General features: G+C 42.1%; 1 protein-coding gene and 3 non-coding genes across 4 annotated transcripts in view; all 4 read right to left on the bottom strand.

Moving 5' to 3' along the window:
* The window catches only part of RPS17 (ribosomal protein S17), a 28,467-nt gene extending 8,559 nt beyond the window's left edge, over positions 1-19,908 (bottom strand). The window contains exons 1-4 of the mRNA XM_078684987.1: positions 19,779-19,908; positions 17,621-17,772; positions 5,451-5,556; positions 1,280-1,345 (exon numbers count right to left, since the gene is read on the bottom strand). Coding sequence (XP_078541113.1) covers positions 1,280-1,345; positions 5,451-5,556; positions 17,621-17,772; positions 19,779-19,781 — 327 coding nt within the window. The 5' untranslated portion in view covers positions 19,782-19,908. The remainder of the gene's footprint in view (positions 1-1,279; positions 1,346-5,450; positions 5,557-17,620; positions 17,773-19,778) is intronic.
* On the bottom strand, positions 646-778 carry LOC144826720 (small nucleolar RNA SNORA71). Its single transcript, XR_013609912.1, has one exon. It is a non-coding gene; the product is annotated as a small nucleolar RNA SNORA71 (small nucleolar RNA).
* Positions 6,423-6,553, bottom strand: LOC144826721 (small nucleolar RNA SNORA71). The gene has a single exon (XR_013609913.1). It is a non-coding gene; the product is annotated as a small nucleolar RNA SNORA71 (small nucleolar RNA).
* On the bottom strand, positions 17,886-18,015 carry LOC144826718 (small nucleolar RNA SNORA71). Its single transcript, XR_013609911.1, has one exon. It is a non-coding gene; the product is annotated as a small nucleolar RNA SNORA71 (small nucleolar RNA).
* Positions 19,909-20,671: the final 763 nt, after the last annotated feature.

Below are 20,671 nucleotides of genomic sequence, written 5' to 3'. Positions count from 1 at the left end.
TCAGGAGTACAGGTAAGTTCTGTCAGGCGCTAGCAGTCGGCGTCTATTTATACCCAAGCAGGGGGGCGTGGCCTCCGAGGGGGCGTGTCTTCGTGGCTCGCCGGTAATGGCGTCGGGAAATACAAGTCTTTCCCTCGCGTCAGCTAGTGATCAGCGGCGCGTGCAGACTAGGACTGAGCTGTGTCCTGTCAGAAACGGCGAAGTGCAGTGCTTTTAAAAAGATCTGTGAAATGACAAATTTTAAAAATGGCCCTCCCGGCTTTCCGCCTCAGGAGTACATGTATTCATGTAACGCAGCATGGTGCTCACTTTTATATTATTTTTTAATAATGGTGGACATGTCATTTACAAAACCAGCTTGCATCTTTAAATCTATATTTAAATTTTGCCAGCACGGTCCACTGACTATAGTAGCCACCAATTTTTTTCCTTCTTCCTAATCAGGGTACGAGACAATGGCTGCCCCACGCCTGGAGGACCTTTGCATCTAGTTTAGCCAGATGCTCAAATTTTTCCAGCATCATTTGATATAGTGTAAAGAGGCAGTGCTGCCCAGATAAAGCATATTTCATGCAGAAAACAGATGTGAAATGGTAGCACCATGCCTGGAGAATGTGCGTGTGGCACAATCACCAACAAATAAATTGTCTGAAAGTCACAGGGTTTGGAAGGGATAGATGTTCATACCCTGCAAACACGGGAAAATCTTTCAAACGTTTCTATGCCTGCATTATCTATGACCAGGTCACTGAATACCAAGATCACTTTCGATGCAGGTTCACAAAGTGTAAAAGATAGTGGCAGTAAATCCTACTGTGTCTCGGACCATAGCACAAAGACCTGGAAATTTACATCCCCAATCATCTTACCAAAAGACAATTACCCAGCACCTGAAAGTAATCAGTCATATCAATGAGAACGGAAACCTACCTCGCTCCAACGTGCAAAACAAGCCTGCAAGCAGCAGACAATATTATAGATACACTTCTAAAAAAATAGTTGGGTTACACTGAATTCAACAAAAATCTGTAAAAACATACATTGACTCTACTCCAAGTGAGCTATTCCTAAAAACAGACACCAAAGTAAACAACTGTCAAACAATTTTAGGTTTATGTATAGGCAACCAGCGCAAAAGCTCAATTGCTATGAAGATCAGGCACAAGACTACTAAACACTGCCTAACATTTGATATTTAACATTAGTTTTAGTTCTTGATAAAGTCAGACAGGACTGCCAGGTCTACCAACACTATCCATACACTGCGTACAATACCTACCATCAGCCTCAGCATTTCCTTGGTGTCAGGGTCGACTTCGATGATTTCTTGGTCGAGGGCAGAGACCTATAAATATATAAACAGTGATCACACTTCAAATCAAGAGAGCAGTGCACATGGCTCAAGCTAACAGGTGCAACTCTTATTAATTGAATGGAGGCATTGCTTTGCCACCCAAAGGAACAAACCCTCAATATAGCTTTGTGCCATCAATGTGGAGTGACAGCAAACAATCAGGACCATCAAGTTACAGTCCATGCGAAGGGGAGACAATGGGTAGCTAGATCTCACCAAAACAGCTAGCTTTTACTTCCCTTACTTTCAATCAGTGCTTATTAACAATAAGAGTATATAAACTGAATAAAACTGGGAGGGAAATTTTGTGCTGCACTTAGAGCCCTTATGATTAACAGGTCAAGTCAAAAGGCTTTATTTTGATAGATCAAATCATAAAAGCATCACAGTAATACAAACAAGAAATATTTCATACAGATAAAATTGACTGTTAAATTTAACATTGTTTCTACGAAATCTTTTAAAATACATTGAATATCTAAAGAAAGTAGAAAAGGATAAAAATTAAAATTTAAGGATAATCCTTCAATTAAAAAACAATTAAACATTAGATGCTAGCCTTTTGGCTCTAATGGACCACGTCCATGATAAACATTGGGGAGAGGGGTTGGCCTAACTGCTAAGGTGCTCGACCTGGGGAACTTGGTTCGAGTCTCGGTAACGACGCCAAAAAACCCCTGTGATTCTAATCTCCCCGTGCCTTAAATGAAAGTGTGTCCTCATGTAACGTAACTGGTGCTATGTAAAGCGCTCTGATAACCGATTCGGTTCTAGTTCGCGCTATATAAAACTCTGAAGAAAAAAACCAAAACATTGAGACACCACAGACATACAATGGCCGGGTGTCCGATATTAAAATACGGAGTGCCGCGCTAGAATGCCTAGTTCCCATAGTCCGACATATGGGTTTAAGCCATACTTGCCTTGGTCGGGCATAGGCCGGGCAGACAAACAGAATATGGGGTACAGACTCTTCACTAGTTTGACAGAAAGGGCAAAAAGGGACGGTCTGGGAAGGGGGCTTCCAGCGGGCAGTTAAAGCGCGAACTGGAAGAGACCCGACCCTGAATCGAAACCCTATCATATGGTTTCCAGACCTGGTCTAAGTAAAGCTCCCGGGATGGAAGCTCCTTATGTTCAAGGAACTCTTTCACTAACCTGCCAAGAGATGGGTCTGTGCCTACTCTATTGGTCACCCAGTTCCAATACAAGGTCTTTAGGGTGGCTTTCGGTGGGGAGGACCGGCTATCCCAAACTTCGGCAAGGCCTAGCTTACCGAGGAGGTGTTTAGCCTTATGATTAACAGGTTTTCGCTACAAAACAGTAGTAGCATTCTGACCCACTGTCACTTATTTGTAACTTGGAAGGAAAGGAGAAGGAACGTTTCATGACTTACTGTAGCATTTAATAGCAAGAACTACAGCAAACACTAGCAGAAGACAATCAAAGGTTGAATGAGGTATGATGGTATTCAGCAACACTAGCCACACCTTATAACCATTAGAGGAGGGAAAGTCCTGATTTAGTGTGCGCACACGTGTTGTTTCTTTAAATGTGCACCTGCTTACAGAACAAGAAACGGTGTCTGAAAGTTACAGGGATCGATTGGAATCAGGATCAGATGCTCCAAACACCGGACAATATTAGTGTCTTTTCCTGCACTACTGATGAATGGGCCATTAAGTACCTCGGTCACTGTCAATTCAGGTTTTTAAGTCTGATTAGAACAAAGCTTCTGTATACAGAATCACATTAAACTGTCAGAACAGTTGCCAGTACATTAAAAAACTTTTATTTGGAAAGAGGGGAGAGACGGAAAAAAAAAAAAGAATGGAAAAAAACACTTGGAAATGCATGTAGATCTGTAGTTTAAAAAAAAAAAAAAAAAAATGAGCGGACGCTTCATTTGAGCAGCAAGTTTTGCCAGAGATAATCATCAGTGGTGTTTGTAGGTTGTAAACTGGGAGAGGGTACTCCGCTGCAGAGGCTTAACCGCCCTTAAATCAATCCTCTTCAGAGAGCACAAATATATAGGCCACAAAAAAGGGAGATTTTTTCAATTTTTAAAAAAGTTGCATGGTCTGTAACCTGGTGGCAATTTCGAAGGACCAGGGTTAGTAACTCGACAAAGCACGGCAAAGGTTCCTGCTATTACAAAAGGCATAGGTGACAAAATAGAATGTCTTTAATTTTACTACTGCAGATAGCTGGGTTGGATAGTCTGGGCGGGCATGACTTTGCACAGATTAGTTCTTAAGGGAGAACCAGTAATCCCAAGAGCCTTAGTTTGCCGTGCGACTAACTGCAAACTTGAATTTCCAAAAGGCTTCCTTGAAAAGGGGGTTATACTGCGGTTCCATGATCTTGCTGCAGTTTTCAGATCTCAGCTAGGTCAACAGCAGTCCAAAGACGAATATATGACTTTACCACAAATACAAATACTCCGCATGGCATTACCACGCAAATTTTACTTCGCAAGTGGCTTTACCACGCAGCTTTTTAGAACGCAAGTTCTAACATCGCATTTAAAAAACGTTACGTTCAGCAGCTCTTACTTCCATCCACTATGGAAATATGCGTCAAAACACGTCGACCAAAACTAAAAAAAGACTACAATGACGACGTACACGCCACCTCTTTTCTTTTACTTTTAAATGACACTGTAGTGCGTTTTTTTAATGTATGTAGCCTGCTCGTTTTATTTTTTATTTTTTTATGGGGGGGGGGGGGGGGGCGCCAAGGCCACGCAGAACTTACAAGCAGGACGACCAAAAGGAATACCACTTGCGTGGTAAAGACGGTCGTGGAAGGCACCCGCGTTGAAGAGACGTTTGCGGGGTAAGTGGATCGTTGATAACGTCATGCGTGGAAGGGACTTCGTTGTAAATGATGTTTCCCTCCAAGGACAGGATTTAAAGATTTCAGAATTCTTCCTCAGTAAACTATACTGCAATCTTGTAGTGGATCTACACAGTTTTAGACCTGGATGGTTCTTTAGAGCGGGGGAAACAGCAGAATACCAGAAAGTCAGGGGCATTGAAGCCCAGAACTGGGAACAAAGCGGTTGTATGTATCAGAAGCCAGTAAGTCAACATCGACTCACAGGTAATGTAGTTAAACCTAAGTTTAGCTTCAAACAGAAACGTTCTTCTGCAGTTACTCGAATAAAGTGACCAACTTAAAATGTTACAGGGAAGGCTAACATGGATGATGCTGCAATAGTCCAACCACGAAAAGGCCACCTTCAACCTAAATAAGTGGGATCATCTATCATAGCTTATTGGTAAAATGCAGATTGTGAACTGGCGGATGGATATGTTTAGTCTCCCAGCGGGATACTCAAATCCTCATGAGATGACTGCGAATACATAGTTTCAAAAACAAAGAATTGGGGCAGCACACTTAAAGCAGCAAACTGTTCACAGGTATGTACCTTCATTGAAAAGTGGACTGTAGTAAATGCTTTAATTAAAGAAAAAATGTTTTACTGCTAAATGACTGAAAAAGGGAATGAAAATGCAACCACTAGCATGTGATAAACAAGATTCATACTGCATAACCACATTATCTACCACAAGAATATATCGCATAAACTTATACAGACGGCACACTTGTGAAAGTATACGTTACTTTGATTGCTAGCACAATCTAGATTTGTTTCTAGTAGTGTTGGCATTGAAAAATAGTAATAAAGGCTAGACCTTAGCACTGCTAATTTTCACACGCAAAGGAAACTTCAATCCGTAGTCTACCCCTTTAGACTTGAAATTCCCAAAATTCAGGGCTGCTTTAAAAATTATATTCCAACACTCTTCTTAGCAACCATTTTTTTTTTTAAATACACACTGGTTAATGTGCTGGGCTTTATTTTATGGGTATCTAAGCCACCAAAAAATTCCTTGCACTCAAACGAATAAAATCACACGCTTCATACAAGGACTCCAGAAAAAGTACGGTAACTGCAGAAATTACTGTCAATGGAAGCAACTTTTCACTATTGCACAGAGTAGGTTAAGACAAAGTGGTACATTTTACATACTAAACACTACTGTACAGATAAAAGTATTTAGCGGGTGTTATGGAGGAAAAAACATACCTCAGGGACATAGTTATCCCTTCTTTCTCTTTCCTCCTCCTGCAGTTTGATGGAGATGCCTCTGACCGGGCCCCTCTGGATACGCTTCATCAAATGTGTGACATATCTGCACCAAGAGTACATAACAGTTTCAACCAACAGGAATTACCAAGTTCTAGCTAAAGCCTAATATTCCCAATACAGAATAAAACTTTTAGTATTAGTGTTGAATAGCATGGTTAAGAGGCAACATAACTAGCAAGAGTACAACTTAACATACCCAACTGCATAGTTTTACCAACATTGTCTAAAGAGGTCACGTATCTTGGAGCAAAGATTCAGAATCTATTGCCAGGACTTAAAAGAAGACCATAAAAATGTAACAAAAAGACGCAACAAAGAACACCATTTACACACAATCAATCGAAAAATTAGCAGAAAAGTTTCAACTGCGGAATTCAGTTAAGTTGCATTAAAAAAAAAATCTGCAAATTCCCACAGAGCTCCGCGAGTGGGCAGAATCCACAGAGGCGTGCTTGGTGCCAAGAGCTTGTTACGGACTACAAAATCAGCACAAAAATCCCCATGCATCCCACCAGTGGGGGCTGCTTCTTTGCTGCCATTAGAGTATATGTTCTACACACACACACACAGCAGCTCTCACAATGAATGGACTAGACCTCCCAAAGTGAGAATCAGGCCGGGTGCGGTCCTAGCGCTTGAAAATAATGCCAGGGGATGCAGATTCTCCCTCAAGCTCTGCAACTTACTGTTGGCGAGCCACGCATAAGGGGGGAAAAACCCTATCATGCAGCATTTGGCAGAGTTTTGCCAGTACTCGACCGTACAAGCATACTGTGGCATGGGCGAAACTCTGCAAACCCCGCCAGCGGAACAGAATGTATCTCCCAACGGTGACACAAATTAAATAAGACCTCACTTAAATGAGCATATAAAAGGCCTCAATGAGCCTTGGGCATGAAGCAGTTTAATTGTCTGAAAGTCACAGGGTTTGTTAGGGACAGTCAAGAGACCCTTCAAACACGGGAAATGCTTACAAAGTTTCTCTCCCTGCAGTATCAATGACCAGGTTACCGAACACCATGACCACTTTCGATGCAGGTTCAAAGCACAAAGAAACAAACAGTTGCTTCAAAGACTACCAAGCATCAACTTAAGCATTTATTCAGCCGTAACAAATGAAAATCAGAATCTGCAGAATAGGGACAGCAGTTCTTAACCTAGGGATACAAAAAGTAAAACGGAACATTTTAAAATCTGTAAACGTGAAGTAATTTGAAATTGGAGACTAAAAATAAAAGTTGGCATCCTTGGCTTGAATCGTAGGAGCAGAAAAAGTACAAACAAAAACCAGTACGGATCACTGGTAGCCTCAAGTAATACACTGGTATGCATTGACAAAATACATTAGGAAAAGGGGGGGGGGGGGGCGGTGTGATATGCCAGGATCTAGCATACTGTTCTATCTTTTCGAAATACAACCATTTATAGAAATGCTCCAAACGTCATGAAAATCTCGAATTTCATATGTTTATAATTTAAAAAAAAAGATGAAATAATGTGTCTGAATACTGGTTTCTGTCTTTGTAAAAATCGCTTAGTTAGGGGTACTCGCCTTCCAGTAGTGATACCAGGGAAGTACATAGAAGTCAAAAGGTTAAAGGACCCCTGTATTACAAAAGTAGCAGGCATTTTTTTTAAACATTTGTGCTGAATTGCAGTTAACTGAGGAGAACTCCTCTAGTTTTACATGGATCAAGACTTTAGGCACCGATGCCCCCACAGTTCCACCCAAACTACAGTGAAGTAACCATGACAACTATCCTTGTCCACCTAACACTTCAACTTATAAAACATGACAAATACCTAATGTCAGTTGCATATATGTTCTGTGCTATTTCACATCTATTTGCTTTAGCCATTTCTTAAAGACGGGGGTGGCTTAAACGTACAACTCTTGCACACAAGGATTTAGCAACAGTCTGCAACCACTAGTTACAAGTGATTAAAGGCACCCCTAGTGACATGACAGCCATGTCACTGGCCCACACTGTTCCTCCCCTCAGTACTTGAAACGTAATCTATTTAGCTATCATCCTCACCTCTAATACAATGGCTACTAGCAAAAGATACCAACGAACCCCTACTCCCACAAAAACTTTGTACCTGGTCCAAAACGATGTAAATTGTTGACACCCATTAATGTGCACTCTACTTGTAAGCCCTATGTTTGATTATAAGAGTCACTGCTTGATTTTCAAGCACTCTTCAATGAAGCACTCCATTAGAGTGGTAGTTTCAGCTGTCTCCCTTGTCTATAACTCCTAAAATGCATTGTACTCACTGCCCAACTGATTCCTCCACTCTTCCTCTTGTGCTCACTTGTTTCTCTCAATTGCTTTCCCCACACTCGCCCTTTAATGTTGCTTTGCTCTACTTGCCCCGAACTCTAGCATCTGTGCCCCCTCCATTTCTCTCACCTGTTAATTTTGGGTGCCTTCCAGTGTTGCTTCAGCCTCCACCTACTATGCCCCCTCCAGCCACTCCCCCATGGTGCTTTGCACAGTTCCACCACCCTCCCCAGATGCCCCCCTTCAAAAATGAAACATCTTTACAGTTACAGATTCAACTCTGATAGGTAAATAGCAGTAGCTCTCAGTATAGAAAAGGCTGGAGACCACATCTGTACACCATGGTTTAAACGTGTGGACAAAGTCACAATACAGGACTTATTATCTCTGTTAATGTTACAGCAGATTACATACTAAAAGAAGCCAAGGGATAGAACATTACCAATCAGTTGGACACTTCATGTGACCAAGATTAGCTTGCACGGTTTGTCATTTTCGCCTTCTATTTTACTTATGAATTACTAAACGGACATTATAAAGAATAGGATAATGTGTAGATTGAAAAATGTTCTGGTTTGCTCAAAAGTTAGCATTATGCACAGTTACTCTTGCCTTTAATGTCCATGGGTAGCAAAAATTAAGAAACCCCCCCTGCTATACTGAGGGCCACCTGTGTTCAGTAAGGACAAGTTCTGGTAAAATAGACAAAATGCTTTTTGAAAACTAAGCCCAGACCACTTGTGTGAAATCAATAATCCTTAAAAAAGATTTGCCTGCAGCTTACAATGCAGGTAAGTAAATTGATGGTGCTTTGCAGTACCTTTTCACATCAGTATCTCTTACTGCAGTAAATGTTTAGGTCTAAACCAACCACACAGCGCAGCGGTTTGGTTTGCTTATGACTTGTGAGCATTATGAAAGCTTCCATGTGAATTTCGCACATGGTTTTGTAGTTTGTAGCTCACATTTTCTGACTTTTTTAGGCTGTCCAACGTGAGCGTATACCTTACATTACTCAAATCCTGTTTACTGTATCCTTCTGAGTGCTCACTTTCTGTAAACAGGTCTTTAAATCTTGTTCTCAGTCACATTTACTGTGCATTCAAAGTCAGAGGTCAAATGTCAGGCTCTGTATTACAGGGAACTTGAGGTTTAACTTGCTTTTCCTGACTTCTAAGTGAAAGAATGTATGTGACAACACAGCCTGAGGACTACCCATGTTTGAGGAACGCTGTAGGATGTTATTTTTTCTAGCACACAGATACACATTTGAATACGAGCAAAATACACATGAGTATGACATTTCCACACAATCAATTGTGCGCAGTAAAACGGTCTGTGCAAATGTAACACTCATTTTAATTGGAAATATGAGTGACACTGCACTACCACACCATGCATACTCCACTCTACGCCAATCCAAAACTCTGCTCCAGTCTGCCCCAAACCTACTGCACTAGAATTGCTCATTCTTCCCCACTCCACTTCTTCCCCCACTCCTTCTCCCCTTGTCGGGGAAAGATCCAATATTTATACTCTGCAGTCTCAGCGAACCCGCTGAGTGAGTCCACTGCGCCAAGGGAGCCACTCACAGTTGAGGTATGGTATGGCACCCCTTGCCAAAGCACTCCCTCTCCCCTTTTTGGGGAAGGATCCAATATGTAGGCCTTGGAGTCTGAGACCTCTCGGAGAGTCCACTGCGTAAAGGGAGCCTCTCGCAATAGAGATAGGGAAGGGATACCACTTCCCCTGGGATTACAGCTTACTGGACTTTGGACGTTGCCTTGACTCGTCTACCGGTTTGTGTCCCAGTCACCCTTCCCTCCTCTTTCCCACCTTCATTATCTGTCTATTTTCCCCTATACAACCCCACCCCTGAATCTCTCACCTTGCCTTCTTTTCCCCTTACGTATTAGTGCTTATGGTTTATCTAGACCTTACAAGTAACTATGTTGCCATGCTCTAAGAACTGTGTAACCTTTGTAACGATGTAACCTATGATCTGATGCTCATGTAAAGCGCTCTAATACCTCCGGGTCTAGCCAGCGCTATATAAAACTTTTAAAATAAATAAATAAAATAAATACACCAGCCACACTGGTGTACAGCATGGCTAATATCATTGCCAAAGCTAACAGCTCTCGCATAGAAAGACACTGGGTTTACCAATGCTTGTTTTACGTTAGTAATCAGTGTTTCCACACCCAGGGTTAGAACACTAATCGGGATTAAAAATGGTTTTAGGAATTGGTAGTAAAGGGTTTTTAGGTTCAAGGGTAGTTACTGCTGAGGGACAGTAAAGAGTTTCAGCGTTCAGTGAAAGGTAATAAGTGGCTTTAAGTGTTCATGAATGGGTAGTGTTAAGGGGTAGCAAGGGTTTCACAGGGTTTGGGTGAGGGGTTATTTATATTTTTACCTTTAAAATATACATACAAATTTGATAAATATACACACACTGAAAAAACTAAAAGGTTATAGGGACGTTATAGTTAGAAAATAGAATTTGTTTTAAAAACTTAAGCACTCGTTATAAGCACTTGAACAGCAACAGTAAGAAAGAATTGGTCTCATATTTGTAAGGAATAGGAGGGAATCGTGAACAGATTTAGAATCCGGCTTGTGGCGCAGACAATTCAACAATCTGGCAGACTTTTCTTCACATGCACCAGTGTCGTATGCCACCTTAAGAATATCAATTTACTTAAATGCATGCTCGACAAAATAGCGGAACACCTTCTTATGTACACGGGAGCCAGGGTGTTCACCCTCATGACCAGAGAACTGCTGTAAATGTCGTAATCCCCAAAGAGGGACAGTCACCCGGATTGCGGGCCGTACAGACAGATATCGCTACTCAACTAGGAGGTCAAAGTATTGGCAAAAGCCCTCTTTATATCTGTGTAAAGTAATTACCTCTCATACATCCGGACCAATCCAGATACATGGCGCATAGAAGTCTGAAGCTGAATATAAGCGGATTGTTCTGGCTTCTACAACCACAAATACAACTGACCAGACAGATCTGCTGTCCCTAGACACTAGAATGGCCTTCGATAGCGTGGAGCGGAACTATATTTTTACCGTCCTAGACCAAATGGGCTTCAGAGCAAAATTCATTCACTGGGTTAGACTTCGCTCTGACGCTTACTATATACGTTACAAAACACACAGCATGAAATCCCCAACTCCTTTCAAAAAGTTGAAGCCGAACTGAGGTCACAGCTCTGGGGCGGTAGTGCACCACAAATAGCTCTGCATAAACTGCAAAAGGGAGTATAGAAAGGTGGGTTGGCAGTCCCTGACATCAAAGCTTACTACTGGTCGGCCCAATTGAGGAGCGTGAATGAATGGGTTTTTAGCGACAGAGTGGAACCAGTCTACAGATCAGACAGAAGGACTATGGTATCAAGTGGGCATCTCCCTATATTATACGACAAGGAAAAGATCGGGGACATACTTGGGCACACAAACTGTGGTAAAAGCATGGAGAGCTGAAACCAAGTTCTTGGGGTGGGAAGGGAAAATAACCAGGACGACCCCACTATGGGACAGCGATCAGCTACGACAGTTGGGCAACTTTGATCAATGGAAATTGCTGGGCCTGGATAGCTTGGGTGATGAGTAGACAGGACGGGCATACATCATGTTTGTCACTCTACAACCAGAATATGAAATGGGACAAGGGGAGTGGTTGAAATATCTCCAATTAGGGCACACCCTCAAAAACTATATACCGGAAGGAGTGACCCTAGAGCAGGGGTCTCCAAACCGCTCCTGGAGGGCCGGATCCATGCCAGATTTTTTGAATATCCCCATTGAGATACATGTAGTTATTTAAAAAATCTGGCATGGATCCGGCCCTCCAGGACTGGTTTGGAGACCACTGCCCTAGAGGAAGCACCCCTCCCCTAGAGGACCGGCTGTTGACAGATCCCTTTACTGAAAAGGTAATTTCATTAATATACAAGAAAAATCTAAACTCCCCTGACACACTGGGAGCACAGATAGAATCTTGAGAATGAGACCTAGGCCATCTAGAAGACTAGGAACGGACTGAAGCCATACAGGGCTTGAGGAAGGTAGTGATACGTTCCAGGTTCAGACTGAAACTATTCAAAATCCTGCTTTGGGATTACTATCCTAGGACAATGCTGCACCGAATGGGGTGAGCTGGGAACAGATTGTGCAAGAGAGGCTTCAGACCGGATGGATTTTTCTCATTTGCTTTGGGACTGCCCGGCAATAAAACAGTATTGGCTGGAAATGGGTAGATTAATGGCCAGAGTAGGGGGGAGCAGAGGTCCCAGTAGAACCCAAATGGTTCCCGTTACTGATACCAGGTGAGGAAGCCTGGCCTAGACACACGAGGCTCTGGGTAATTGGCCGCAGTCATTGCAAAAATCTGGGAAACACCCATTAGTCCAGCCACAAGACCTCTCCCTGCTAACATTTTTGGTTAATATGGTCTTTAAACTCCTTTGCAACCACTATTCCCTTTGCCTCCAATCACCTAGGTGCAGGTCATTAACACTTACACTTAATGTCAGTCTATAGAGTGAAACTTTTTGCTCTTCTCCCCTGTCCACCCAAAAAATAGCTCAGACCTCTTTACAGCATTCACTGCTCTCCTAAGGTGGCTCACAGGCCAGGAAACAAGCAGACAGAGTCAGCTCTGAGAATCTGTATGTGCAGACCAGCCATAGAAAATGTCCGCTTCATAACGTCAGAAGGACTTTTCAGAAATTCAGGGAGAACTATATTTAGGGCCTACTCGGCTGTTTTGGTGAGCTGACAAAGAACAGATATTCTGCATGTGAGATTATGGTATATATATATATATATATATATATATATATATACACACAGCATTGTATTTCTCATCGAACAGTTTCTCATTTTCCTCCGAATGCAAATCCTTGGCCGTTAGCTACGCACCGCCAGCAAGAGCACCATGGTCTGCCTGAAAATGAACTGCCTTGGGAGAACGCGAAAGCGATAGGACAGACAGGTGCCACCAAAGACTTTCTTCGGCATTGGTTCCAGGGAAACCTTGAGAATGGGTGTTTCCAGGACGCAACGGACTTCGCATCATGATAGGCTTGAAACATAACCCACTGGAGTGTTAAACAATTTGTATATAAATTGAGGAACTACACAGACCATAAAACCTTGCGATGGAGTGTGACGCCCATTGGACAACTGACAATCAAATAAATAAGTGCAGTTCCTGTCATGCGCAATCCTTTGAAAAAGTTCAGGGCAATCGAACGAAACATGTTAGGAAAGCCAATTATCTCCAAATAAAGAGATGCATACTCCGTTGTGGTTTGCGGCTACGACTTTCCTGTGTTAAGGAGGGTGTTTGGGGAATAATATATATATACACACACACACATATATATATATATATATATATATATATATATATATATATATACACATACATATATATACACACACACACACACACACACACACATATATATATATACACACATATACATATACACACATAGACACATATACACAACAACAAACCTATGCACACTCTAATCATTAAACAGTAGTGTCAGTGTAGAACATGGAGACAAAGCCATTCATTATCAACAATTAAATAATTGGTGTTCTTGAGATCGGTAGTTGGAAACTGTGTCTTTAATGTTCAACAGAACCAGCTGACACGTGTTTCGTTGCGTAAGGGACAATCTTCCCGCGACTCCTCAGGGCTCAGAAGAAAAGGGGAGAGTCCACACCCGGTACACGGCAGGAGAAGCTGAGGATAGATGCACCCGTCTTTTACCCAAGGCAGTTTCCTCAGAAGGATCACCGCATATCCTTCGATGCCCAATTCTCCGTGGTGATACCATTTCTAAATTTGTATAAAGTCTTTTCGATCGCTTATTCAGCGCCATTCGGAGTGTCCCACGTGACCGGTTCAACTCACTTTCACCCGCACTACGGATGTAAGTGCTATGAGAATTTCAAGATACCATATCCGATCACCAGTCCTGGGCCCTGTCGGGTCGGAAGTATCACCACGGAGCGACTCTCCCCACGACACTTCTTTTCTTCTGAGCCCTGAAGAGTCGCGGGAAGATTGTCCCTTACGCGACGAAACACGTGTCGTCTTTAATGTTCAACAGAACCAGTCACCGTTTTCAACTACCGAGCTCAAGAACACCAATTATTTAATTGTTGATAATGAATGGCTTTGTCTCCATGTTCTGAAATGTCTACACTGACACTACTGTTTAATGATTAGAGTGTGCATAGGTTTGTTGTTTTGTACTGTACACAGTGTCAGCCTGGCTGTCACTACATCGGAGGGTTATAGGGATTATCCCCTCAACCGCTTTGCACCTCACATTCTACTAAATAATCACATATCCTTGCGCTTAAACTTAGCCGTGCGCCCTTTTCTCAAACTTGACTAAAAACCCCTTCTCCAAGACACATACAAATATATATATATCCAAAGTCAGTTTACATCTTCTTACAATTACCTTTTTTCCAATTGCAGGATTTTGTAAAGTGAACAAAAAGTGTGAAATGAAAGGCTGCAGCGTTTCCGGTTTTTTTTAAATAGCTAATAAATAAACTGCAGAAATGTTTCAAAACATACTTCAAAAGTTATAAAAGCCCATTTTCTAGTGGTGTGATAAAAACCTTTTAATAAGTTTAAAACAAAATCAGAACACTTACTTGATGTGCAAACGATAAATATGTTGCAGTAAATCCAATTTTCAGATTGTTTATACACTATATAGTTTTATCAGTAAAACTCCATGTTAATGGGAAAGTTTTGGGCTATTTCAATGGGAAATGTACGGTCTGTAAATGGCAGTGCGCGATTACATCATGCGTCAGTAATTTATTTATTAAAAGGGAGCTTATAAACATACACTGAGAAACACTCCAGTCCCTGCCCCGATGGCAATGCAGTTAGTGAACTAAGAGGTAAGTCAGAAATCATATGGTTAGATATTGCATTATACATGGAGCAAACTAATCCACAAAAAAGGCTTTTTGTACAGCAGAAATTCTCACATATTAGAAGGTGCTCTCAACTGTGATAATCAAAAAAGGCAGTTATATAAAATAAAATTTTCCTAGGATCACAAAATCTGAGAACAGTTTATGGCTCAAGTATATTACAGTTATGTGGAGTAGATCAAATTACTAGACCTAGAGGTCCATTACCATTTTTATGATTTTTTTTTAGTCTTGCAAAGTATTGGAGAATTGCATCCTAAAGGCTGAGCAAAACCTACCACTATCACAAAAACCAGATTAGCTTTTTCTCCCAAAATGTTAATGCTTGTAGAAATCTAAAAGGTCCCCATATACCTCAACACTATTCACCTCTGAGCAATGTAGGAATAAGCATTCTTTAGCAAGTGGGAGCAGGGTCTACACCGCCAACAACCTTCCTGGGCAGAGTTCTGAAAACATCACAACAATGGTGTAGGGCACAGGCTAGACATATGTATAGGGGACTGATGTCAATCATACGCTACACAAAACCAGAGAGATCAGGAGAGAACTGCATCCTGTGCGTGAAGTTACATATGCTCCTGCAACAAAGGCAAATTACATTGCAATCAAAGAACCAGGCATAGTCACATGCACACCACATACCAAAAACAATGGCACAAGATTAATTCTCAACATAAACTGGCAGGTCACAAACCCTCAATTGAGGCCTCTAATAATCCACTAAAGCAGGGGGGTCTCCAACCTTTTCAGTGAGAGCTATTTTTGTTCAATGAAAATCGTCCCAAACGACTAATATTAGAGCTGTAATAGCAACCATATCCGACCAGATTACATTAGTGACCACCATATGCAAGACTAGCAATTATCACCTCCGTGCACCAGGCAGTGTTGCCAGCAGTAATGTTCAATATAGAAGACTATCAATTTGGAATTACTGTACATAGGTAATGCATGGAACACAAAATACGATGGAAGGCACCTTGCAACAAGTCCAACAACTGGCAATAGCTCGGGTAGCACTCCAAATCAAAACATAAGAAACCCAGGATGAGCCCATAACTAGAGAGGAATTTGTCTTGGGTTGCATGTGTTCCGGATTAGGGAGGACCTGCGTTGACAATTCTTCTGGATTGTTCCCATTGGAGCAGGGTTAAGACTGATTTGGATATAGCTGGGTAAAACTGAGGTGGCATGGTGAGCAAAAGATTGATGGGCTAAAGTGCTACTCTTAGTGGTTAGACTTCTTGAAAGCAGTTTCATATCACCTTTTCTGTTTCATGGGTATTACATAAACGCTATAGCGACAGCCCCGGGTACTAAGTTAAGAATACCCGGGCTTCCATATTCATTGCTCAATTATTAGCATTAAATATATTTTGGAAATTATGAGGTCTGAAAATACACGTCTGGAGGACACACTTTTGTATTTTGGTCAACATATTCATTCAACCAAGCAAAAGCTTCTAAGTTAATAGGCTGGGCTGAACAAAGGGGTGAGGTGCTTCGAGGTAGGTGAAGAGGTACCAGAAGTTCATACATTACTCATTGGAGAAGCCTGCACTAAAAGAAGACATTCGGCTAAGTGGAAAATGGATAGAACAGTGAGCCAACCGAGTACACGACCACTTGCACAGCCAAGAAATCAGAGCACAAAAACATACCAGAATAATAGGGGACAACTGCTTCCAAGTCCAGATAGTTCAAGTAAACAGAGATAAAACAGCTGCATAAACCTCCAAATGTATTGTAATTAATTAACAGGCTCAAAACACCAACTTGGCGTGGTGAATACGATGCCATATACAATCATAATGTTAGTACAGGAAATGTGGGAAGAAAAGCAGACATTTTATTTTCTTTGTAGTGTTCAGAATTAAAACCCACGATTAGGCACTCAGCAGGACATGGATAGACTTCAATGTTCAAACGGATTAAAGTGCAAACTTGAACAGGGCTGACAGCCATTAGGTGTGCACACTGTAATTGGGAGAGTGACAGCCATAGGGAGCTTTACATTGGGCCTGGGAACACAGACAAGAAAATATTGACATCGCTGGAAAGCAAAATTCATGATCACACTAAAAGGGGTAACTGAATGAGCACAAAGCTCAATCTTACCCCACAAAGTCACCACAACAAGTAACTCCCAGAACCTATAGAAAACAGTCTGCATGCATAGCGCAACATGACGAGATTTGCAATTGAGTGCTTTTTAAACATATGTACCAAATAAAAGGTGCCCTCCAAGCAGAGCCCATTCTATTGTGGTCAATTGATCCTGCCTCCAAAGTTGAGAAAAGTAGTACCACAGGAACAAGGGGGTGAATGGGTCTACATTACAAGTATGGCTTCAACAGTTCTACAGGCACAGACTAGACTGGTTGGGGGTTAACTAGTATCACTTTCAGAGAAACATTGCCGACAGTCAAGCCCAGTCACTCTCAGAACAAAATCTGGAACAGAATGTCAAGCAGTTTAGTCAATACTTGGAAATAAATGCTATGTGCAGCGCTACCGGCAATATATACCGAAGTTGCAACCAGCCTAAACCCCAGTCATGACACTCCGACCGTGTTTTAAAGCCACACAATCGTATTTATTAGCAAATCGATACATCTGGGTGGAGCTAGACTGCTTCACCAAAGCAATGTTACTTCCTATGTGCGTTCAAATTCCAGTACCCCTCTTGTATCAGTCCGGTGTAGCCACACCGAATATAACTGCACCCTAGACCTACAAACGATGTCCATTCTAACAACATACTCCATGCAAGATCTAGTACACATATGCCCAAGCAGAACAGCGTGGTCAGAGGTTCCTCACCCTGCAATTTTGTTGCGGAGCTTCTTGCTGGGGATGATAGCGATTTCCTCGCACACTCGCTTGTTGGTGTGGAAGTCATTGCCCAGCCGGGTGTAGTACTTCTCGATGATGACCCGAGCGGCCTTTTTCACGGTCTTAGTCCTCACGCGTCCCTGGAAATAGGCATAAAAGTCATTGTACATAAACAACGGGTTCACACGTCAATGCAGCCCATGGTGTAGTAAACAAATCGCAGACTGCAGAGATTAAGCAATAGTTCAAGTAGTGTCTGAAAGTTACAGGGTTTGATAGAGATGTAAAACCCCTCAAACACGGGAAAAGCTTCCAAATATTTCTCTCCCTGCATTATCAATGACCAGGTCACTTATAGGGCCATGATCACTTTCGATGCAGGAGTGCGAGGTGACCTCGCCTCCTAATCCCAAATTGTGGGAGGGAGCACACCATTGTTATTAACATTAAATAGGCGTTTAGGCCCTCTACACAAAAGCAACTTACACGCGACCTAGAAAGTCATACTTGAGTTCAGACGGGTCATGGCCCAAATTCCCAAGAACCTCTTGACAAAAGCGGCATTTTGAGAAACCAACTCACTACCTCGTGATCATTTTAGACACTACCCAATAAATCCCACAAGTGAGAAACCCAAAGATACAAAATGGCTATTTACAGTTTTGCTTCGAGCGCTGCACGGACATGCTAATTGCAAAATTAAGCCATACTGATTTTAACGTGCTGAAACCAAACTCGTGGAAATTCAAGTGAAAGTATTGAGATGTCGCCATCTGTGCAACCGAGCTGCCCCGAAACACTTAAAGGGGCAGTGACGTATTACGAACATTACTATGACATCACTCGTGTCGTAATAGGCAAAATAACCGTGCTTTAATTTTAAAGTCCGCAAGCCAAGATCACGCTGTTCGAAAGTGAAACATTAGCAAAGGGTTACTTTAATGTAAACATTAAAAAGTCGAGATTCCCAAATAAACCACATATTGCAGTACATAGCGCCGAAGAGGAAGGCATATAACATACGTCAAAAACCACTATAAGGAACAGTTATTTAGGCCCAAGCAAAAGTCCACACACCCAGGACTTATTTTCATTATCAATGTAACCACCGGGCTATGAGACATACAGGACGACACTGTTAAAAAATACAAATAAAGAGCAACACTCCCTGTCCTAAATTACTCGAGTGTAGAAGATTCAATCCCAGAACGTCAATAAAACTGGAAAAACACGGCAACACACCCATTTAAAAACACACCCGAGCAATTAAAAAGAAAGATCTGGAGACCAGACCCTCACTTCCGCACAGGGCTGAGAGGTCACAGCGTACAGGTAGGTACCAAGCTCACCAACCACCCATCAATACACAACACTGCCAGGTGCACTCGAACTCAACGTGCTGTCAAGAGTAACTGAACACATCGATCACAACGTGCAGTATTTAATTATAACGAAACATTGGCATATTATTCTGCCGCCATCATACATATTTTGGACTGCAGTTCTAAATAAAACAAATTAAATACAAAAGAGATTCAGAGCGCTACTAAGGAGAACGCGTGACACTGTCAAACAGCGATATAGACCTGACAGACCAGACCGCTCGCTCCTTAAAGCGTGCATCGCAACTGCTTTTTCTACAAACTCATACGGTGGCATAGAAGCAACACAACCCAGTAACAAAAGCGGCAAAGATTTGTGGGATCAACAATCTAATAATTGCAAGAGTTACAACTCTGTACTTCCCTGCAACAAGAATAAGTAAGCATTAAGCAAAGAAATGAACAGATTATGCTGTACATGGATCGCCCTCTGGCACGAACGACTGTGTCGCCCCACAGATTCAAAACCCGCAGCGCACACACACGCTCTTCCTTAACCACTACTCTGGAACAGCTGCAACCTCTGCCGTGCACCGGCAGACCCAAAGAGCCCGTTTCCTCCCTTCTACAAGAGCGGCCTCCAGCCCGGGTCTTTTCGCAACCACAAATCGACCCTTCCTCCGCCGACTTTCCGGCCCAAACCGGGGCAGCAATTCATTAGCAGCGTAGACTAGACTCTTCGCCGCTTCTCGGGCCACAGTCTCGCGCGCCCGCGTTGGATGGCAGCGGATTATAGACCGGAGAGGTATCAGAATAAGACCCACCATGTTGGACGAGGCTGGTAGAAGAGAGGGCAAAGGATGCCGGGAGAAAAAATATAAAGCTGCGGAAAGAGCGTCGCTAGTTCAAGACGGGCAAACGAAAGATAGATGAGAATTAGACGGCGCCGCCAAGTGGCCAAATTTGGTAGTGCAACCTGTTTGCCACTGAAAACCGTAGTTCAATTCGAAAGTGCTAAAGCTGCGACCATCTTAAAATATACACAGCTCATTTCAAATAACTGAAAGAACTTTATTGAAAACAAATATGTCGACTCATTCTTGTCAAAATATGTATATTAATAGGATTTAAATAGAATTACTCGTGTTTAGATATATGCCCTTCTAAATTATTGCACGGTTTGACGTATGTTTGGGTTGATTTAGTTCAATTTTATTTAAAATAGCTACAATTTGTTGGGCGACCAAAGGAACTATAAAGGAACGAACGCAATTTGTTGCTCACCAGACAAAATCAAAAGCTTTATCTTTACTCGACCCTTGAGAAAGCGACTTCTTCATGAAACGCGGATTTACTATGAACGTAATGGAGGTGTAACCAGGAAGTGGTGTGAGTGGTCTGTTTTGAACGCGTGTATACATTTTTTTCTTATCTGTATATGTGTATCTATTAAGAACCACAATCCTTGAATACAAGGGAATAAACAATGCAAACTATAAGTGAATGCGTTAGTCAAACCAATGACATGGAACAAAATAGCCAGAGGTTACTTACGGCTAGAGCTGCCGATTTTGGCGCTGGGGAACGGGGTTCGAGCCTCGGCGTCGGCTCCGCATCCTGTGATTCTGGGTAAATCTCTTAATCTCCCTGTGCCTACCAAATATGAATGCGTCCTTGTGTAACATAACTGGTGCTCATGTAAAGCACGCCAATACCT

This window comes from Lissotriton helveticus, chromosome 3_2, assembly GCF_964261635.1.
Source record: "Lissotriton helveticus chromosome 3_2, aLisHel1.1, whole genome shotgun sequence".
Classification (NCBI taxonomy): Eukaryota; Metazoa; Chordata; class Amphibia; order Caudata; family Salamandridae; genus Lissotriton; species Lissotriton helveticus.
This window is presented reverse-complemented; position numbering and strand designations above follow the sequence as displayed.